At 41.3% G+C, this 23,663-nt stretch overlaps 2 protein-coding genes across 2 annotated transcripts; one reads left to right on the top strand and one right to left on the bottom strand.

The window, feature by feature from the left end:
• Window positions 1-22: 22 nt before the first annotated feature.
• LOC136428837 (EARP and GARP complex-interacting protein 1-like) lies at window positions 23-7,541 on the bottom strand. The gene is made up of 9 exons (XM_066418629.1): window positions 7,429-7,541; window positions 5,206-5,289; window positions 4,695-4,827; window positions 4,052-4,208; window positions 3,425-3,524; window positions 2,947-3,083; window positions 2,185-2,352; window positions 1,418-1,585; window positions 23-594 (listed from the first exon to the last, which is right to left on the bottom strand). Exons 1-9 carry the CDS (start codon window positions 7,468-7,470, stop codon window positions 420-422), a joined length of 1,164 nt encoding a protein of 387 aa, XP_066274726.1. The 5' UTR covers window positions 7,471-7,541; the 3' UTR covers window positions 23-419.
• Window positions 7,542-8,086: 545 nt separating this feature from the next.
• LOC136428835 (trafficking protein particle complex subunit 12-like) lies at window positions 8,087-23,447 on the top strand. Its single transcript, XM_066418617.1, has 13 exons — window positions 8,087-8,304; window positions 8,489-9,709; window positions 10,075-10,292; window positions 10,577-10,693; window positions 11,199-11,312; window positions 12,072-12,210; window positions 12,839-12,951; window positions 14,163-14,235; window positions 14,666-14,739; window positions 15,588-15,686; window positions 19,178-19,272; window positions 20,346-20,433; window positions 22,635-23,447. Exons 1-13 carry the CDS (start codon window positions 8,109-8,111, stop codon window positions 22,875-22,877), a joined length of 2,790 nt encoding a protein of 929 aa, XP_066274714.1. The 5' UTR covers window positions 8,087-8,108; the 3' UTR covers window positions 22,878-23,447.
• Window positions 23,448-23,663: the final 216 nt, after the last annotated feature.

The following is a 23,663-nucleotide window of genomic DNA, read 5'->3' as shown; positions in this document are numbered from 1 at the left end:
ATGATTAAAAACAATTCAACACTTCTTCCCTTATGCAATTTTATTGAAGTCAACATATACATAGATTTCAAAGTATCTTGTCAATCAAGTGACAGAGCATTGCCAGACCCTTAATTTCTGACTTTTTGTGGATACAGGGAGACTCTGGTTCAATCTTGGGAAGGTCATCTTGGTTGGGACTGCACCTGTCTTTTGAAAGGGATGTAAAATGGGGGTCCTGTGTTTGAGGAGGTGCCTCCAGCACATTAAAGGGATAACAATCCCTCCTGTAAAATATATACCCTGATTCTGAAGCAGCAAGGAAACGTGCTGCCCTTTGTGCCACTGGGCACTGCAAGAGTCTGAATGTGACCTAGAACTGTAAGAGGGCAGTTCCCATTTATATACCTTCTTTACTAATTTTATGCCTTACGTAACAGCTATAGGAGGATTTTGTACTTCACAGCTTTTGGGACTCTGTTTATAACCAGGCGACCATCATAACTAAGGGAAGCAAACAGCCAAGGGTCAGCTGTGGACCACTCTGCAGCGTACACACTGTCTTCATGCTCCTCGTATGTGCCAATCACTCCATCCTTCTCTGGCTCTCTGGGTCTGGAAAGGTAAAGTGATGGAGTTAAGATATAATCTTCACAATGACAGAGGGGAATCAACATGAAACAGTGGCAAAGTAGTATTGTAGTTTGGGTTGTTGACTGTTGTTTAAATCCCTAGCAAGCCCCAGTGTTTCCTTTGGAAAGGCACTTTAGAACTATTTCTTCACTCAACTCAGGTGAAAATGAGTACCTAGCTCCTGTTAGGGACGTCCTCTCAGATGGGACGTAAAGCCAAAGGCCCAGTGTTTGAGGAGAGACACACCTTAATGCTCGGGTGTTAAAGATGCCACCACATTTATCGATGAGAGTAGGGGACCTTTCTGGTGTAAATGGATCAAACCATAGAATTCAGTTTTATGCACTTTGTACTTACTGTAGAAAAGTTGTATGTTACGCTGAAACGAAAGGCAGTTTACCAGTTATGCAAAACAAACAACAACCAAAACTCTGACATAGACAAGTATCAACAGCCCTCAAAACATTACACCATTTTTGATCTTATACATTATAGAGCCACTACAACCCCTTCTGTTACAACCTTTCTTTCCATAATACTTTTATGAAGGTTAGACATGCAGGTAATAAGCTATGCCAAACAGCAGTTACTCAAGCAAATGGATATGATTTTGGAAACGTTTCTTGTAGCATTGACTACTTTTCTTCAGTGACTCTGAGCAAGATTTGTCAATCAGTAGATGATTTGCCCCTTGCTCAGGGTCACTGAAGAAAGTAGTGGATGCTACTTGAAACATCTGACCGTTTCCAAAGTCATATCCAGTTGCTTGAGTAACGTTACTGCTATTTGGCCTTTCTTTCCTTACTTTTCTTTCTTGTTCTCTTCATCCTCCTCGCTGTCATCATCTTCATCGATCAGATGGCCGAAGGGTTCGGAGGAGATGGACACCATGTTGTGCAGGATGACCCTGCTGTCACTGCTGGACGTCAGGACCAACTGGTCATGGAAGTGGTTGTACCGGACACTCCACACCCTGGAAATACATCATGGTTATGCTTAGGTCCCAATTGGCAAAAAAAGTGGCCCTGCCGGGTAGTTGACAGGCTGTTTTTTTTTTACTTTCGAGCGTGACCCCTAGGCGGCCCCGTGGGATACACTGCGGCTGTCAGGCTATTTTAGGGCCCGGCCCAAATCATTTTAACCCGGACTTGAAATCAAATCGGGGCCCTGTAACAAAGCCGTGAGCTAATCATGCAAACACCAGAAGGTAATCCCCCCCCAGAGGTGTTTGGCCCAGAGGTCATGGGTTCAAACCCTATCATGTCGACGATCTTGTGTCCTTGGGAAAGGTGCTTTACAGGACATTCTTCACTTCAACCAGGTTTAAAAATGTGTACCTGACTTTGAGTTGGGGAGATTAACTTGGTGGAAGGAGAGGTGTATACATGTATATAAGATTAAATTTTCCTGTTTGACTTTGAAGCATACAGATGTCTACAGAAACTAGGATTGCAATTCAAAATAGCATGATTAGTACCACTAGTGTTCATTTTATTAGTATCGCTGCTAGACTGTAAATTGAATTGATCACAATACACTGGACAGCACAGCGTGACAAAAAGGTATCCTTACCAGTGTGAATGTTCAGATAGAGTCAGAACGGGTTCAGTAGAATTTCTGACGTCCCAGAATTTGACGTTACAGTCGTCCCCACAGCTGACCAGGTAGTACTGTTTGTTGGGGTTGAAGTCCAGCTCTCTCACCAGCTGACCATGGGCATTGTCAATGCAATACACCTGTCTGTGTTTCCAGTACAGGAAATAAGCATATGGTCATTGGACATGCAAAAAGACGTCATAAAATGTTTGCCATTACAATACATAATTTGCCTTAATTTGCATAAATATTATACCGTATTGCCCAGGCTTCAAAGTCGTACTGCACAGGCTTCTATTCAATGATTTGAACACACTTTGCGTGCATCCCTGTCGAAACTTTTGAATACCCGATTGGGACATTGGAACTGATGTCGTTACATTTTTTGTTTGAGGATACAAACATTTTCTAAACTTCTGGCACAAGTTACATTGACATGTGTGTTTTTTCCGGTGGGGGTATGACATAAGATACAACACAGTGTATTCTACATCACCCTCAATGGCAGGCCTTCTGCGGTTGGGCTGGCACCTCGGGTGATACAGCATACACAGTTTGGTATTCTACACTTAAAAATTCATCTGTGTTGGTTGAAGTCATTCTGAATCACCGAGTCATGTGTTCTATCTGCATAACGTGAAGTCCAAATTTTGTGTTGGAAATTACAGTTCACACCTGTTCCAGAAGGGCATATACCGTGTTGTATTCTATGCAATTATATGTAGTGAGAGTACTGACTGCATGGTCCTGACGTCCCAGCCCCTGATGGTGGTGTCATTGGCAGTGGCCATCTGTGTGCAGTTGTGGTGTGGGTTCCACCTGCCTGCAGTGAACTTGGGGTTACCCTTGCCCTCCAGGGTGGCCGAACTGGACAACTAGCAAGAAAAAGGAAGCTTTCATGAGGTGTTTTTTTTTTTTCATTCAGTATCAGGCAAAACGCATGATTGCTCAAATAAAGCCTTCTACTTAAAAAATAAATATAAAACAAGAGTAAAACACAATGTCAACATACATACATAGATACAAAATTGATATAAGAAAAGTGAATGTAAACAACACAAGTTGGTGATTTATCAATTAAAGTTTCATTGAATTGGTTGTCTGCCGTAGAATTTTTGTTTTTGTTTTCAAGCTGAAATAATTCTATTATTCTCTGTGTATGTAAGCCCCTATCTTCACCCCAGCTTGTTTTTGCAAAAATTGTATCTTTATGTACCTTAGCCTGAGAGCTGCTAACATCCAGGTCCCACATGAGGATGTTGTTCTCTGTGAGTGAGATCAGTTTCTTCCCATCACCAGCGGGCTCCCACACCGTGCTGGGGAACAGAACAAATGTCACGTAAGAGAGAGAAAAATGTTACTGTCAATACCTGTTTGCAATTATAAAACTGCAGGTGGTTTTGTCTTACTGACCCATTAAAAGTTAATTGATGTTGGCTATCAGTACGAACAGTACAAAACCCACACAGCTGGATAATAAAGTTTAATATTTGTACATAACCAGAGAGTTACAACCTAGACGATACTTCGGTGACCATCTGTCACCTTCTTCGGGGCAATACTGACTGGTTCTACTTCACACTGCAGCTAGTATAGGTGAAGAACCCAAATGTTACTGAATTTTATCCTCACTCATCATGGTTCATGACTGAAGAACACCACCCGCAGTCACATATAGTGATATACATATATTCTATATATAAAACATACAGTCCAGGACCTACATTCCCCCCAAGCAATGTTGACAAGATCCAGTGCAAAGAGTCAGCGCCCTGAAATGAAAACTATGGACTGACCATCATTGAAAACACAGTCAGATTGAAGTAAACAACTGAATAATTACCTGACCATGTTACTATGGTTACCATCGTCAAGGTGACAGAGCAGCTCTAGTGCCTGTGCGGAGGCAGAGGCGTCGTCCTGTGCGTCATTGGCTGAAGCATCAAACTCTGAGGGGATTCTCCACACTGCACCACACATCTCAGCTTTCTGTTCTGAAGCTGGGGGAAAGTAAGGCAAAAAATTCAAGGAACCCATTTATATAGAATAAGCTATATGAAAGCTTAGGGGTCTCTTCACCTTCTTTTGGCATCATCAATTGACGTGAAGCATGATGTTTTTCAAGTAGCTAGCAATGCAAGGTTGCTTTGCTATGTCTCATGTACTAGTATTTATATAAAGACACTGGGTCACCCCTTTTCTTGTTAATTAAAAGTGCAGAGGTTTGACACCTTACGCTAATGGCTAAAACCTAAAACCTCCCTCATACACACAGCCATCAACTTCACGTCACCATCCAAAATTATGAATGCAATCCATTACAACATGTCCGAGCTGTCTCAATTAACTCTTATTCCTGAAAATCTTCATAGTTAATAATCAGCATTTCCTTGCCATTTATCAATAACTATTGCAACACAGTGCCCACATAAATGGTACAGATGATGTAAGATTGAGGTGAAAGCGTATGTTATATGATTACTGACTCTTATTGTACACCGTCGTGAGCACGGCCTTGTCCGCAGGGCTGGCGCTGACGTGCCAGACTTCTCCCGGCTGGTGCAGGAACACATTCTTGTTCAGGATGTTATTCTCATCATCAAAGTCAATCTGGTGGATCTGAAAAAAAAAAACATGAAGAAAACACTGACACATAGAATATCTTATTAATACTACATGGTGCTACAATACTAAGCTACCAGCTATATAGATACAGATACAGAATACACTTAGAGACAACATGGGGGTAGGGGCATACAGTAAACACTGAGACATGTAATGTTTAAGGATTACAATAGCTAGATATTCTCAATGCAAAGATGGCCAGTCCATCCTATTTTTAACTTGTTTGTGTAAAAACTTATGGAACACTGTTTGTCATAGGTACCTTATAAAATAGGTATAAAATTCATTCAAAGCAGGCAAAAACAGTTCTATTGTCCTGCTTTAAAATACCATTCGACAGGACATTCATATTGCCATCTAGATCTGTCCTACCTGATTTTCAAACTTGAGGGACTGAGTGCCGACCAGGAAGCGGATAGCGTCTGTCTCTGCTACCTGAGGTGTCAGGGCACGGGCCTGGAACATGATGAAAACGATAATAAATTATCATCCTTGAATTGAATAACATTGCGTATTATCATTTTGTAGATTATATTTGTACCATGAATAACCTTTCAAGCAGTTCTAAGATAGAAGGTTTTTGTTCTGTTTCAGTAAGCCTGAGGCTTTTGACAAGACGATCCTGTCAACAGTGCAAATTTTCTACTGCTGACAGGATGATCCTGTCAGCAGTGCAACTGTTTCTACTGCTGACAGGATGATCCTGACAGCATTTTTTTACTGCTGACAGGATGATCCTGTCAGCAGTGCAACTTTTTCGATTGCTGACAGGATGATCCTGTCAGCGGTGCAACTTTTTCTACTGCTGACAGGATCATCCTGTCAGCAGTGCAACTGTTTCTACTGCTGACAGGATGATCCTGTCAGCAGTGCAACTTTTTCCACTGCTGACAGGATGATCCTGTCAGCAGTGCAACTGTTTCTACTGCTGACAGGATGATCCTGTCAGCAGTGCGATTTTTTTCTACTGCTGATAGGATCGTCCTGTAATATCCACTTCCTTCTATTTTGGGGTGAATCCACTTCAAGCAGTACCACAATATGATCTGTGTTTTTGTCTTACTTCAGTAGTACAAACTGCAATGGGTAAAATATTTGCCGAAAGCAAAAAATTATGGTTGTGGCTACTGTCAGGATGATCCTGTATGCAGTAGAAATTTTTGCACTGCATACAGGATGATCCTGTCAGCAGTAGAAAAATCTGCACTGCTGTCAGGATCATCCTGTATGCAGTGCAAAAATTTCTACTGCATACAGGATGATCCTGTATGCAGTGCAAAATTTCTACTGCATACAGGATCATCCTGTATGCAGTGCAAAAATTTCTACTGCATACAGGATTTTTCCTGTATGCAGTGCAAAAATTTCTACTGCTGACAGGAAAAATTTTCAGCCAATCAGAGCTCGCAAAAAGATTGCCCGCGCGAAAGGACTCAGCGAGGAACATGGCGGCAGCCATGAAGGCTGGAGATAAGTTTTCCAACTGGGCGGATTTCCCAGCCGCCCTGTTACTGAATGAGTACCAAGAGGCGAGCAGTAAACATTAGACATGACTCGTAATAATAGAGCACAACCACACCTGTCTGATGAAGTCATGGGATTTATTGAACAATTGACATTAGGATCCAGTATCGGGGGGGTGGATTCCTTCTAATAAGTTCTATTAAAAGTGCGTTTCTCAAGCTGTCGATTCGACGGATTCAAAAATTTCAGCATAAAAAAGAGTCAGTTGTGATAACGAAACGGCTGTTACTTGTACGTTGTACGTAACTAGTAGTTCAGCTCAATTAATAGAGGGCTCGGATGGGAGTACAAGTACCCAGGAGCATGTCAGAAATTTGGCACCTAGCATCGATGATATTTGAGATAAAACATGACTATAATCACGATCCGAAATATGCCCCATGAATAGGTTGGGCCTAGCTGAAATTATGAAATTAAAATTGCCCGGTTTCCAGCTCATGCGTTCGCCGGATCCGATCGGATCGCGCTGATATCACCTGGTAGGTCCTTAGATACGCTGTGATGATGGCCGACATCTTGAAACAAATAATATCTGCTGTTACCGTAGCAATTACATATGCTAGTTTCTGATTGGTTGCGAAAATGCATTGAAAAAAGGACGATCCTGACAGCAGTGCAAAAATTTGCACTGCATACCGGACGATCCTGCCAGCAGTACAAAAATTTTCACTGCATACAGGACGATCCTGTATGCAGTGCAAATTTTTGTACTGCTGGCAGGATCGTCCGGTATGCAGTGCAAATTTTTGCACTGCTGTCAGGATCGTCCTATATATGCAGTGCAATTTTTTGTACTGCTGGCAGGATCGTCCTGCCAGCAGTGTAAATTTTTGCACTGCTGGCACGATCGTCCTGCCATTAGCCTTAGGCAAAGATTATATATGATGAGACTTGAGAGACATGCAAATAATTTTGTCGTCTGCTCCAAACTTTCTTCAGTTCTGTTCATACCAATTTACAAAGTACCACGTTTCTACGTATCTCGGCATCTAAAATGACCCTGGGGTTAACTTCTAGCAACTGCAACGGTACCTAACAGCGTATCTGGACTGTAAGAGATCTAGATCAAACCTGGAACTCTAGACCGTAGATCACAGGAGCGTCGTCTTCCATGTTGTCAGATCACACCTGTTTGCGGCACGCCAATCACTATCGTACATCGTCAGTATGTCGTAAAACTAGGAAAGTTGTGTATCGCAAGTTGGTACAACAGTCGTAAAATCAGACAAATCTACCGCAAAATCAAAAATATTGTCGTAAACCGCCAGCTTTTACGACAGTACGCATAAAACTGTGACGTTCTTCACAAAGAGGTACTGCGGAAGGTAAGGGTCGTATTTTCTTGCAATGTTTACTACGAAATTATAACGTTTTGAGAACACCCTCTTCTACAGTAACTTAAACATCTCCTAGAGAAACGTCATGAGATTGAAAGACCAGATTGTTGATTTCTCATAACCCATTATTGGATAGTGGGAGGCTATTAAAACTAGGTCCGGGCTATGCCCCCTCCCCCTATCTGCAGCCTGCAGTGCAAATTATGTAAACAACACAACAGGATCATCCTGTCAATAACAGACATGTTAGCTCAATTGACAGGATGATGAAATAGTCACTATCGACAGAATTATCCTTTCAATTCTGTTTATCATCCTGTCAATAGTGCAAATTTTCCCACTATTGACACGATCATCCTGTCAATAGCCTCAGGTATTGAATAACATGTTTATTTTTTCACAGGAGGGGCGACCATGGATCAGGACAAACCGTCATCATCACTGGAACTCCCAGCCAGCCTGGACCCTAACGAGTCCATAGACCTGGGGAACGGATCACCTGATGCCGACACACCTGTGCAGGAGGAGACAGGTGTGCTGCACACCCCCTCCTCCGAGTTCGGAACACCTGAACTAGACACGCCCAGCTCTGCAGATGGCATCGGGCAAGGTCTTGAAATGTTTACAACTGGTTTTACATGTTCTTTAATTATTTTTCTTCCCCCTCCTACTGTGAAACTTAAGTCCAATTTTTGTATTAAAAAGTACAGTTCCTTTTTGCTCCAAAGGAATTTCTGACACAGATGAATTTTCAATCTACGACACTGATCAAATTTTTGTGCGTCATTCAACAGTTGTCAAGGACAGTCTGGAGAGGAAGAGCGTTACGTCAGACACAGACGTCGCCTCGACGGGTCAGATGAGCGACATCCCCGGCAACCTGGAAGAGGTGGCCATCGATTTCGACTCCCCGCCAGACACCGAAGGCGATGGACTCGACGAGCTCCAACCGTCCTCCAGCGTGGACACCTTCCCCTCCCCCACTGACGTTGACAACCGCATGGCCCCCACCCCTGAGGTGGAAATTGCCGGCGATGTAGACCTTACCAGTTCAAACCAGCTTGGAGTGTCCGAAAGCAAGTCAGACCAGTTTGATCAAGTCATGTCCAGTTTTGACCAGAAGAAAGCGGATCCGCTGGGTTTACAGCAGCCTCCATTTGACATGGGTCTTACAGTCAAGCCGACAGAGCCGGCCCTGTTTAAATCAGTACAGTCAGGTGTGGACCTGGCCAAGTTTGACATCCAGCAGGCTCTCTCAGAGGAACAGGGCGGAGGTCAAGAAGTCAGGGGTCAGGAGGAGGATAGCACGTACGATGGCATCGAGATTCCCAGTAAACACAGTCACGGTGGTAAGGGCGATGGCCCCACTCCACCGGTAACTTACGATAACGAAGGTTTCCTCCTCCAGGAGGTTGGTAGCCCCCAGGAGGAGACACAGGTCGTCATCCATGTCTTTAACGAACAACAAGGAGACGTTAAGAAGGACAGTGCAATGGCCCCTTCAGTCAGTTCCTTCTTCCAGGACACACCGGTGGCAGCAAAGGACACTGAAGGTTCCAGTTTCTTCGACTCCTTGTCGACTGCACAGTCGGCGGAGAAGACCGGTCAGGAACAGACTGACGGCAGCTGCGTCTCCGTACAAACCAAGAAGGAGGAGCAGGCATCCCAGCAAGCATTGCATACGACGCCCCGCCAGCTGTCCCATGATGCACTCCTGCACGAGATAGACCAAGAGCTTCATAAGGAAGGAAACGCCGCCTCGAAGCCGAAGACACCATCAGACAATGGCAAAGATGCTGCAGTAGCCCAGGTTCAACTAACAAGCTCAACAGAAGCCTCTCAGAATGTGTCTGACTTGCAAGATGTTAAAGAAGAGGTCAAAGAGAGCAATGTCCCAGACAGGGCACGTGCCTTCTCGGTGGAAACTGCACAAGAAGCCTTCGAATCGGAAGGGGCAGCCAATCAGAAAGCAACAGTGGGCACGACTCACGGACTGTTCCAGAGTGCACCCCAAGGTTTGATACTTGGATACTTTATAATTAAGGCCATTAGCTATTCGTACAAGATTTGTAAGCAGCTAATCTTCCTTGACATAAAACATACAAACATAAGATATACAAACTACATAAAAGTCATTACAGCTATCATTTACATTCTACATCTAATCAAATCAATTGATTTATATACATGAGAAGCTCTTGCCGAAAATTAGACTTACTAGCAGGATGAAAGCTATGTTAGGCAAACTGTTCCATATAGGTATGGACCTGTATGTGAAAGTCTTTTTCGTGGCATTGGTTTTTGGTTTCAATACAGACGATAGTCTCTATGTATTTTTGTTAGCATGACATGTTCTGTAAATGTGCTGATGACTGTGTAGGTCCCTTTGGTGGTTCGACCGAGGGAACGTTTCCAGGAGAGGAGGACCCGTTCACGGCGGTCATCAACATGAGCGAGATGGACCGTCGTCACGATGCCTGGGTCCCGTCGGAGCGCACCAGGAAGACCCTGGTTGCCATAGCAACCTCTCCGCCGGGTACAGTGATGCTAGAGAAGGACCAGCTGACCATGCCGGGCATCATGGTGGATCAGTCACAGGTATGTTCGGGAGTTACATTTGGGGTCTTGTGTGGCATAATGTTTGGAGTGTTTGTCCAAGAATCTAAAGGTTCTGGGTTCAAACCTCCGAAAAAAATCTCTGTGGTGGCCCTTGGCTAACCTGACTCAAATTTGAATGCAATTATATATCTTCAGGTTCTATGGTTTAGGTAGGATCTTTCATGGTTTTGTTTGGAGCGTTTTTAAGGATGTCTGATGATATAGGTGATTATTATTTTTATTTCAAATCTTTCAATGTCATCTTTTTCTCCCTTCCTATACAGGGTGATCCCATCCTTGATCTGATGAAGAAAAGTCTTGGTGAACAGGAGGCATCAAAGAGACAGAGCCTGTCAGTGGACAGTGTGTCACATAACGAACAGGGGCTCAAGCACCTCATTGTAAGAAAATATCTTGCCAGTGCTTTAGTGTTTTAATTACTGAGCGCTCTTGTAGAGAATACAACACTGTGCACTGTATATACTGCATTCATGTTTCTGTATCTGTATAGCCAGTATAAACACTCAACAATGCCCCTCTACCGGAAAAAGGACCTTATAAGTATAGCCTGCAAAACTGCCCTTTGATGTAACACACCAGCTTTGCAGGCACACCACATGGCAGCAGCTGGTTATTACCCTGTCACACCTAACCTTTGCACATCTAGATGCAAGCATTGTTTAAGGCTACTTAGTGAAGATCCCCCTACTACAAGTTCCACTCGATATTGATATTTCTAGGGAAAAAAATTTGAACACCCCTATCCTGGGGTGACATCTTTTGAGTTGGAAGCATGACTTACCCGACTTTGTATTTACAAGCTGACTTTCAAGATTTTGATACTTGTTATAGTATACAGACATGTATCATAATACATGTATATAACATGTGTCTCCCCAATTTCAGGTAACGGGGAACTTGCGGGCTGCAGTAGACATGACAGGCCGACTGCTGGCGCAGTGTGGACAGGGGATGGGCATGGCAGGACAGCTCTCCAGACATACTCCACAAAGTCTACAGGTATGAAAGGGACAGGGACTTTTGTGTCAACATTAATGACTTTTTTTATAGTAATGTTTGACTAGTGCTGTGTACCGGTACTGTTACAGTACCACAGATATCATTTACATGTAGGTGTACATGTACAGGCCACAAATACCGTAACATCAATGTACTGGTACTGTACCTGTACCTGCACTGTCAAGTATATAACTTTTTGCCTTATTTTTTTAGCAATAACATGATGTCCAACCACAGAGATGAAAGTGTACTGTGTAGCACTGGAAAAAGATTATAAACATTGTGTGGGCATTGAAGTCGGCACCATGTTTGATTTGAGATCATTTTGAAAGCATGGGTTCTCTGCGGTATTGATCAAGAAAAACTTATTGCCAACAAAAGTAAAGACATTTTGACTTGGAAAGAATACTTTCTATTGATTCATTCATCCATCCATCCATCAGTCCATCGAGCCATCCAACTTTCTATGGTTTCTGTGTATCTAGGATTATACCAAATAGCAGTTACTCAAGCAACTGGGTAAGATTTTGGAAATGTCTCAAGTAGCATTCACTACTTTTCATCAGTGACACTGAGCAAGATTTGTTGATCAGCAGGTTTTAATTACAAAGTATGAATTGATATGCAAATAAAGTGAAGACAATATCTACAATTAGTAAAATAAGTATAGACCCTACATAGTCCAACTCTATTTCTATATGTGTTACATCAATGTTGTTCTCTTGATAAACCTTTCATCATCATCATTGTACTTCCCAGCTGTGGTTCACCCGTATCGCGTTGCTGGTTCGTCTGCGAATGTTCTCTACTGCGGAGGCTGAACTGGAGGCATTCAGCGGACTGGACCAACCTGATCTGTACTACGAGTTCTACCCAGACACATACAAGGGGAGAAGAGGTAATGTGCAGTTAATATTATCTTGTTATGATCACCAGAGCTGCTGACTATGACTATGAGAGTTCGTCACAAAAAACAAGTGCCCAAATTCCCCTTGGTCATATATCTATTGTTTTTAATGATTAACACTAATTGTTATTTCAGTGGAATGCTTGTATATTCTTCTTAAAACGAAACCTTTGTTATCATCATGCTTTTGTGCAATGACCACCATCATTTTGTGAGTGGGTTGACCAAAAAAAGTTCCCCTGCCAAGGATGAACATTTTGTTGGCAGGAATATTCTGGCACTTTATGATGCACTCACAAAAGTCATGCACATCTTTGAATATAGGATCACATTAACAAGTATGATAACTTTGTAATGTAAGGTAATAGATAAGCTTTCTAATGATATATGACATGAAACAATTGATAAAGTGATGATAGTGATATGATTGTCAATGATCAAATTGAAGTTTCAGAACTTTTTGTGTTGAGTGAAGTTGGTTACCATTGATTTACTCTTGCTATTCATCAACAAGATATCCATATTATCCTAAAAAAATTGTTTTTTTTTTTATTAAGATTAATGTACATGCATGATTTCATTACAAACCAATATTGCTTTTCTTCTTGTACTTTCCCAGGCACCATGGTCCCGTTCCACTTCAGGGTTCTTCATGCAGAGCTGCCGCAGTACCTGGGAAAACCACATGAGGCGCTTGACAGACTCTACCAGCTGCTCGGCACATGTAACCAGGTATGGATCAGTGTGACTGAATCAAACAGCCCTCTGGAATTTTTAAATATATTTGAACCCTTTCTTTTGTACTGTCCTAGATTTACATTAAATTTTGTACAATGCAGGGATGTTTTATGTTCAAGTTGATCTTGTGACAAATTGAGTGCAGTCAAAACTGCCCTAGAAGACCACTCATCAGGGGGCCGATAATTCTGGTCACTATATAGACATGATTCTTAATGCTTGTGTCAATGGGAAACGTTATCTAAAGAACCACCCAAAAAAGTGACTACATTGGCCAGGTGGTCCTTATGTACAGATAGTCACTTGTACAGGTTTGACAGACTCTACCAGTTGCTTGGCACATGTAACCAGGTATTGATTGTGAGATTGTTACTTGATCAATCAGCTTTATGTTATTTTTTCACCATTTCTTATATACAATCAGGGCTGTCTCCAGCTTTAAATTTTTTTCCATCGCACTTATTGTTTGGGAGTAGACAGGGTGCGAAGTACTTTTTTGAGCCAGGTTGCCCATGTTGCAACCTAGGGCAAATGCTAGGTGGCACATCCAAATTTCAGGTTGCTCCAGCAACATGCACCGATTTCTTCAAATCAAGCTCGTATGTAGCGTATAATACTACTAACAATTTTGAAATATATATTAGATAGTATTGTGTTCCCATTGACCTAACAACATCTTGTTTAGCTGAGGGCAGTGTGTTTTTGTCTTTTTCAGCTCAAATTCCACGATCTATGAAGGGTTTTGGATGGTTTAAAACAAAAAAGTGTTGATTTCTTTATTTCAATTGAAGATTTACCGAATTTTATGAGAGTGACACTGTGTTTTTGTGAGCTTCCAGGGCTCCGATTGAAATCTTTGGCTCAAAATATAAGGTTGCACACTGCGCTACCTGGGTTTGGAATTAACTTGCACCAACCGAAATCTTGTTGCACTGTGCAACATGCAACCAGGTATTTCGCACCCTGGTAGATGTTTTGAGTTTTCAGTGTTGAATTCGTAATTTTAAGCTTACAAACTTTAAGATACATTTTCAATAAGTCCAATCAATCAATTCCATGTCATAAAGTTAAGATTTTGAGCGGACAGGGTAAACTTTTTTTACGTCCGAACAAGAAAATTTCCATCCTGGGATGGAGAGACAGGCCCTGGAAACAGCCCTGTATGCGATCTTATTTTTACAATGGTCTAAACTTTTATGTTGTAGATCGTGACCAACCTGGAAAAGGGTGTAGCTGAGGATGGAAGCATGCTGGTTTTGTCACCAGAGAACAGAACAGGTAATTATCATATAGAAATACAGAGAAGATTTTTATTGACACAACAAAAGCACAGTGACTTTCGTAAGGTCTACTACATACATACATACATACAAACGAATAAGTGCATAAAAATGAGATTGATTACACACAATCTTATGGGATAGAGCAACATATCGAAATATCACATGTCATATACTTATACATTGCTTGTTCTAATGTCCAAACATTCTTTGATGTGTATACCTATCTGCACACAGTAGGGATTATCACCTCCTAGTATGTAATTGAATCTATCGACAGAACTGAGCGCATTGAATTCATTTGAACAAGCATGTACATGCTATATCCCTAGTTTATCTCACGATACACTTGTTGTCATTTCTAGACTTCCTTTTCATAACACTTATATTATTAAAAGTTGTGTTCAAACCTGTTTCTCCTCCCCTAGCATCATTGGAGCTGTGGAAGTCTCGGGAAGTGCGGGTGCAATTTTCTATCACTAACTGTGCTGTGGTATTGAAGGTAAGGTAATGTACAATCATGTAGATAGAAATGTGTGTAGAATCCTTTCATTACCTCAAAAATCAAGGTATTGTTTTGCATGTGTCTGTGTTTTTGTGTTTACGGATATTTTGGTCAGCATAACAAAGGAGACTGGATAGAGTGTGATGATATTTGGTGTTTTCTCTCTTCACTTGTTCATTGTAACTGGCTTTGTGTAGAAAAAAATATCACATGATAATTGCAACTTTCTTTTTTTCATTAATGTGGAACATGATGATGATGTAGATGCCTTTTTATCTATACACCAGTACTTGACTTAACCAGTACATAGTATTAATGAATAATCATTAACAAACTTATTGGCAAACCAAGCTGCCAGGTTCTGCACGAACAACTATGACAGGGGTGCTAGTGTCACTAAAATGAAAACAGATCTACAGTGGAAGTCACTTGAAGACAGAAGAAAAATATCCAGGCTTTGCATGATGTACAAATGACTAATAAACTTGTGGATTTACCGACTGATAATTATCTAATACCAGCCCAGAAAAGGACTAGAAATAGTCATGCCTTTAAGTACCAGAGTTACAAACCAAGGATTGATGTGTTCAAAAATTCGTATTCCCCGAGAACCATAGTAGAATGGAACTCGTTGTCATCAGATGCTGTAGGAACACCTTCACTAAATAGCTTCAAAGAACGATTGCAGTCAGATGTGCAAAAGTTAGGTGTGAAAGGCCGTACAGTGTAATATAACCAGCTGCTGCCGCGCCGCGTGCCTGCGAAGCTGGTGTGTTACGCCGAAGGGCGGTTATACCGGCTATACAGATACAGGTACAGATACAGATTGTTTTCTTGGGTTGCAGGATTTTAACCTAGCTTATGAGACAATGGACACCATACTGTCTCAAGAGGTAGGAGATACCCCTCAGATTCTGAGTGCAATGGGCAGAATTAAACTACAGGTAAGATGTCCCACATACAATTTACAAAATGTGTATCTACATGTGCATGTCAAGTATTAAAACAGAGTTAACTTAGACTAAGTGTGTTTGATATAAGTGGAATTTTTCCTTCCTAAGGTACTGTAAACCTTGAAACTTTTGCAAGGTTTTATTTTTGCGGTTATCACTTCGAAATTTCCAACGCAAATTCATGACGACATGCATGTGCTTCTAATATTTTACTAACTATCATACAGAATGTTTTCAACCGTGAATCTAAAACACAGTGAAAACCTCCTTTTCCCTCAAACCGCAAAATAAAACCATCGCAAAAGTAAATGAATGTACAGTAATTACGGCGTGGGTGTATTCCTATTAGCTTTACAAGATGTCCATTCTGATTGGCTGCTAAATCGTGTCACATTGCGTGTTTGATGTCCAAAATGCGTGTTAATTGTTTGTTGACACAAAAACAGGTCCATACTTTCAAAGGCTGCTTGAGTTTTCTTATAGGCCTTAGGATAGATGCATTTACAATATAGTGACAGCACAAGGGTAGAAGAAAGGTTTGAAGTCAGCTTTAAGAAAGTGTGTAATCCCTTTTCATAACCTTTAGAATGCATCAGATCTTAGATGTAAGTCCGAACCATATCTTGTAACAGATATAGAAGAAGAAGAACTTTAGTGTGTGACAAGTGTAACAGGTACAATGTATGGCAACTTGAACATACGTGTACGTAACAGGTGAACAATTGCTAATATCAAACAATTTTGAAGAACTAAATCTACTTTATGGTCCCTTTATGAGTTACTCTTACTCGACTGCACCCATATAATGATGACACGCAAATATATGATGTTAGATCATTGTGTTCTTTTGTATTAACACACTACAATAGTCATTGCAATGATGGAACCGTTTGATGAAAAATGAATTCCACGGGGAGGCAATTATCCAGATAGCTTATTTCATCACGAAGTGGAAATCCTGTATCATATCTCCAAAATTAATGGAAACTTGAAAGAAACTCCATACCTTTACATGTACCGCCAGTACCCCTGTACGTAGAAATGACACCATACACCAGTACCCCTGTAGAGATACTTGTCCATGTACTACCAGTACCGCTGTAGAAATGACACCATGCCTGTACATGTGCCACCAGTACCTCTGTAGATATGACACCATACTAAGTCTTGTACATGTGCAACCAGTGTCCCTGTAGAGATGACCTAATACCTATACAATTTTGTACTAACAGTTACCCTTTGTAGAAATGACTCCATACCCGTATATGTATACCACCAATACCCCTTTGAAAATGATATGCTGAAGATGATGATTGCATTCAACATATACACCTTGACAAGGAAAAACTCATTTTTTGCAGTTGCCGTAACGCAACCTTATTAGCAAGTGGCACTTTGAAATGTATTACTAAGAGACAAGTAACAACAAAACTCATATGAAGCTATAAAATATTGTTAGGCTCAATTGCATTAATACATTAAGACATAGTGTAGTTATTGAAGTCGTTGGTTTCATCTAATAGGAACTCAAAGTTTGTAGTCAGAGTTATATAATCATATGGTTGTGGCCACTGTAATCAGTTCCTACTCAGACTAGAAGTTGAAGAAAGCCTAGGTTGATGTGGTAACTCTGATGTAGAAGACCTGAACTGTTAGCAGTAACACCTAGCTTCTTCACCTAGCTACTGCATTGTTAGCAGTAACACCTAGCTTCAGTGCACTGTGAACCAGTCAGTATTGCCCTGATGAAGATGACAGACAGTCATCGAAACATCAGCTCTTGTAAAATACTTGGTTGTGAATATAAGAACTATTCAGTCATTCACCAACCTGATGAAATTGTTCAAGGCTGAAGTGTGAACTTTCAAAATGGCGAGTAACAAGATTACAGAAGGTGTCACTGCTGAGGGTTGGGGCACTGATAATTGGTCATTAGACACTGCTGGCCTGATCCGCTGGGGCCAGTTATCAACGTATGAAAACAGCCATTAGGAGGCCCACATGCTGAGTCTATATGTACAAGATGTACTTAATTTGATTTATTTATTTATTTGGCTGTAGAAAAAAGTACAGCCAGGGCTACCCAACTAGCGGAAGGCTATTACAAAGTAACTGAACAAGATACGAAATTCAATACAAATTTCAATACAAAACGTATTTCTATAATAGACAGTTCTCTGATTGAGTTCTCCTCCAGTCATAAGCCACATTTAAAACAGTACCATTCAATTTTGTGCAGTTCAACCAAGTTGTAGTTCCGGCCGGGCCCCTTAAATTTGTACAAATTTGTCCCAGTAGACTGCCGGATACCGGAAGGGTACCCCTTGGTGTTCTCACGAGCAGCTCACAGCACCTATTTGTTACCTGGTCCCCATTGATTTTAACTCTGTGTTAAAAAGTTCCAGGGCCCCAGCGGTGCCCCAAAAATAGCCTGGTTGTGGCAGAGTGCCCCACGGAGCCATGTAGGGGTAACGCCCAAAAGTAATGTTAAAGAAACAGCCCGACAGGGCCCCTTTTTCCCATTGTGACCTAAGCATTACACAGGCCAGCAACCACTTTTTTGCTGTCCCCATTGGGCATTCATGCCCCAAACAACGACCAAAATTAATGAGGATTGCTCCATACACAAGTCAAGATGAAGTGAAGCACATTTAATGTTGTGCATTGTACAAATTGAACCGTTGGGAATAGAAGAACTGGAAGGACCTTTTTTGGCTGCTATGGGAACAAACAACCTACCTGAATATTATATTTGGTTGGTTAGATAAATGAGTTCCACAATGGTTTATTGAAACTTATTTCTGCAATATGGAGTTGATAAAGTACATTTCATGTAGATATGCTTCCTGACAACTTAAGTGTATACTAGGCAAATGTGATGTTGTTGTTTTTTGGGCCAACCGGGAGACCCCGGTTCAGTCGTGAGAATGAAAGGCATCTCGGTTGGGGCTGCACCCAACTTTCAGTAGGGATGTAGAATGAGGGTCCCTTGCTTTAGGAGGTGTCTGCAGCAATTGTTAAAGGGAAAGAGCTAACAGCCCCTTTCTGTAGAAACCCTGCTACTGAAACAACAAGGCAGGAAACTTGCTGCCCTATGAGCCACAGTAAGGCACTACAGGGGTCTAAAAGAATGACAGAAAATTTGTGATTATTTGCTGTTCTTGTTTTACTTCATGAGATGCACTATTGAGTATGATTTTTTTTTATCCAACATTTCTCTGTATATACTCTGACTTTAGCTTGGGGATGTTCATAGGGGTTGGCAAAAGGAAGAAACAAATACTTTAGGTTTTGGGCCCCCTAGAGGATTTCTATCACTCTATGATACTGCAGTGGAACTTTCAGCTTTGATGTCTCGTTTTTTAAAGTGAAGATGCAAGAATTCAACTATTTCATACACACTAATAATCACAATATTTGCCATTCTTGTTTTCTTGGATGAAATTCATTCTTGACCATATCAAACATTTCTCTGACTACAGCTTGGGGATGTGAAAGGGGCTCAGCAGTGCTTCGAGAAGGCAGAGCCACTGCTGGAAGATAAGGCAGATGGAGAGGCTGTCAATACTACCAACAAGTGAGTTGAAAATTAAAATGTCTTACACCATTAGACGTACTACTCATCCTAACGCAGGCGATTCACTTAGTGAAGAGACCTAAGCAAGTAACAAGTAACAAGTAGTAAGTAACACCATTGAAATTTTAAGCAAGTCCACTTCTGTAAATGACGTAAAACCCAAGTCCTCAACATATCATTGAATGGCCGAAGTGGCAAGGCTACTTTACATGAGATTGTGAGGCAGGGCTCTAGCCAGCGCCAGTTTTGCCGTAAATCTACGGGACTTTGCTGCGTGTTACGGAAAAAATTCAAAACCAATCCGTAAACCTTGACGGACAAAAGGGAGAAAAGATATAGACAGGGCTTGAACTTTTGCAAAGCTTTCCAGAAAAGAAGCGGAAGTTTGAGGCGAAGTCGATTCAGGCCATTTCTATCTTCCGCCGGCGACAGGTGACAACCCCAAGGTTGCAGACAAACAGAGGCACGGTGGTTGCCAGTGGTTTGTGGGCCGATATATTAGGTTCATACAAAAAGTTTGCGCTTACCGAATTAAATTTCAGGCTGGCTAGAGCCCTGTTGTGAGGTCACAGGTTCAATTCCCTGCAGTCCTGGCGAGACACTGCGTCGTTGGAAAAGGCACTTGACACAACTCTCCTCACTCCACCCATGTGTAAAATGGGTACCTTACTTCGGCTGGGGAGGTAAAGGGGATAGAAGGAGAGGGAGGGGCTCTGCCTTCTGATGCTGTGCCCTTAGACATAGTGAATAACAACCCATTGCCCCTACGGCCTCCAAGGCTATGAGATCTTTGCCTTTACCTACCTCCTCTACCTACCTCAACAAAAATGTATAAACCAGGTCAGCCATGTTTCATATGCATGTGCATTACTGTTGTCGATTGTTACTGTCTTTATCAATTGTCAAGTGATCCTCAGGCCAGTTAAGCAAAATGGAATGTTATATTTTAAGTCCTTTTCTTGCATCAAATCCATGATTTACAGTGTTTAAGTATCCTCTCATTGATAATATGGGTACTTTTAGTATGATCAATTTCAACAATAATTCCGTGTTGTGATTGTCTTCCCTTCCAGAGCATTCCTCGCCCTGGGCCAAGGGTCATTTGCAGAGTCCGGCCAACTGTTTGAACAAGTCTACAAGTTGCAACCCGACAATGGAGTGGTGAGTTGTGTAAAAGTAGTTGTGTTCACTAGGGCTGCCTATTGGTATCTAGTTCTGGTGCAATATCACAAAAACCATGTAGATACAGGTCCAAAATACTCGATCATCAGTGTTCCGGTGCTGTAGCTGAATGGACTTCCATTCAATAACATTTCCACTTATTTTGTATCTAAATATGTGCTATTACTAGGGGTGGATACCGGTTTGGCTTAATAAGGTCCAAGTCCAAGTTTAGGTTCAGAGATTTAGGTTCAGGTCCAGACCTGAACCTGGACCTAATCCTGTCCAGCTGATGTTTTGTTTTATTAGAACAATATTAAGCATAGAGAATTAATACTGACACGCACGACTATGAAAGTTTCTTGGTGAGAAAACTTTCAACATAAACCAGTGCTTGATATTTGAATGTTGCGCTTATTTTAAATACCTTTTTTGTCAGAGGGGAGACTCAAAACACTTTTTATCAAACAATATAGAAAAATATATTTGTACTTTGTTCAGGGTTTTTTTTACTCAGGTTTTTAGGCTTTCAGGTTTTTGGACTCGGTTCTTGGATGTTATAAAGGTCCGAATCAGGTTCAGTGAACCGTCTGTCTACATGTATCTCTTCACCACGAAAGTGTTATGATATTCAATTTCTGAACAGATGTTGGGGAACTCTTTTGTGGTTTTTACATGAGAAAAACAAGGTGCCAGGAAGTGTTGTAATCTTCCCTCCTTTTATCTGCTTGGAAAGTACAACTCCGAGGTACATGTACCTCTCATGTTGCCTGGCCATTTATGGAAGAAAAGCCTGCCACTACATACGTATTCTTATCAGTGCAACCAAGTAGAAAAATATAATTGCTGTGCCTGCTGCCATTTCTCATTACTTATACTTGATGGCTGCAGCAAGTTACTCACAACATGCCTCCAGAATAGTGCTGCATAACTAAACGTAAGGAGATCAGTCACAAAATAAGCACATGTTGGTTTAAGTTTATATCGGTACAGTACCGGTACTTCATGATCCAGTATTTTGGACCTGTACTGAATCAATTTTTACGGTACAGTACCAGTACACAGCACTACTCCATAATGATTTCTTACCACATCACCACTTTCTTTCCTTCATCTTAGCATTTGGCTTAAGGTGGGAAAAAAGGTATCAAGAGCTGAGAAGAGACGATTAGATCTTTAGCATCCATGTCGCTTGAAGTTGATTTCAAAGCCCACCGGAACACGAGGCTGTGCATTTGCTTGATTACTTCCTGTGTTTTACGACAGAACAGGCACATCAAATGATTTAAAGAGGATGTGTGATATTGTGTGCATAATAGGAAATGCCCTCCAGTATCTCTTCTTGGCCCTTTCTGATACAAAGGTGTTCCTACCAAAGTAATCACACAAATTTCGGGCATATGTGAAGTCTGTTTTACAAACATGTACTGCTAATCACAGTTAAAAGCAAATGGATACAAAGGCCTAGGAGGTAGGGTGCCTTGCATTTGGAAGGTAATGTGGGTTCAAACCAAAAACTTTTCTCTACTGTGCACTCAGCACTTATGAAAAAGAGTGTAAAGATTTCAAAGATTTCAAAGAGTCAAACACACCCCACTACAGTGGACTAGCCCCTATCTTGCAAGCATGTACAGAAATCCTAACACAGTTAAAGGCAGACTGGTGCAATGGCCAAGAAGGTAGATTTTTCGCCTTGCGTTTGGAAGGCAGGAGGTTCAAAGGAAAGACTTTAAAAAATGGTACATGTGTGTTCATCCATCCGTGTCACATACTGCTTTCTTTACACTTACATGAGAAAGTATATGGGAGTTGAGCACACTCCACTACCAGTAAACTAGCCTCCTACACCTATGCCATCTTCAGCATATCCTTTTAGTTGTATTTTATTTTTTTTTTTAATAAAGCAAGAAATACAAGATAATATGTATAACAATGTTGATGAAAGTTAGACATCCAGTCAGTGCCAAGACAGTGGATGCGGTCTGAAACATCTGACCATTTCCAAATTTTATCCACAGTTGCTTGAGTTACTGTCACCTTGCGTATGTAGAACAACTTTCTTGAGTGAGTAAAGCTGTTGCAGGACAATACATTTCAGGGTTCAAACTACTTTTTTGGGGTTACTTGCAAAATTGCAAGTTGCTTAATTGTATTTCAAACCCTGCATTTCAACATAAACACATTTTTGTTTCCACCAATAGGCAATCAACAACACAGCCGTCTGCCAGCTGTACTTGGGGAACCTTAAGGAGGCCCTGAAGATGCTTGAAAGTGTGGTTCAGGAAGACCCCAACCGCTTCGTTCAAGAAGGCCTTCTCTTCAACCTCTGTACCATGTATGAGCTGGAGTCCTCGCGGGCCCTGGCTAAAAAACACACCATGCTGGATCTGGTGGGGAAGCATAAAGGGGACGGGTTTAATGCACAGAGCCTCAAGATAGCTTGAGATCCCGAGCCTCAATAATGTACTGTGAATCTTTAAATTGTCGCTGTAATTTTATTGCCCGAGGGAAAAATGAAAACCTTGGATAGCTTCAACATTCTACTAGGGCTCAAAATACTGCCAGCATAATGTGTTAGATGAGTGCAAGTAAAATTGGAGCTGTGCGGGAACATGTATTTGTGATACATCATATTTCACCTACACGAGATCAGCACTAGCTGTCATCATGTATACTGGCTATATGTTAATGTAATGTTTGCTGCCACCGGTCAAATGGGTGAAGAAAAAAAAAAGAATGACTTCTGAACAGTAACGTGAGACTGAATGTTGTCATAACACTCAATGTACTTCCACAGGAAACTGAACATTGCTGAAAGTGGTATTGTAAATTTTGAATGTTCACAGTGATTTTATTATTGCTGTTTTTGCTGTGACCTCTCCGCCATGAATTTATGACACCAAGTATATGCGTTTCCAATGCATTACTACTGTACTACAAAAATGTTTCAACCTCCAAATTTTAAACACCTCCTTCTCTGTCCTGCTGCAAAATAAAACCATCTCAAAAGTAAATGCGTTCACAGTACCAGTTTTTCCTATCCTGGGGACATGCACCCATAATGACGTCAATAACTAGCTCCCACAGTACAACACAGGAAGAAGACTAGGCTTAGCCATCGGCTCTCTTACTTAAGAGGCTCTAATATTTATGCTATAATTTGTAGCTTAAGCCTCTAGGTCATTCTGTACCTGAATACATTTCCTGCTCATACATTTCCAACATGTGTA

The sequence above is a fragment of the Branchiostoma lanceolatum genome, chromosome 2 (genome assembly GCF_035083965.1).
Source record: "Branchiostoma lanceolatum isolate klBraLanc5 chromosome 2, klBraLanc5.hap2, whole genome shotgun sequence".
NCBI lineage: Eukaryota > Metazoa > Chordata > Leptocardii > Amphioxiformes > Branchiostomatidae > Branchiostoma > Branchiostoma lanceolatum.
This window is presented reverse-complemented; position numbering and strand designations above follow the sequence as displayed.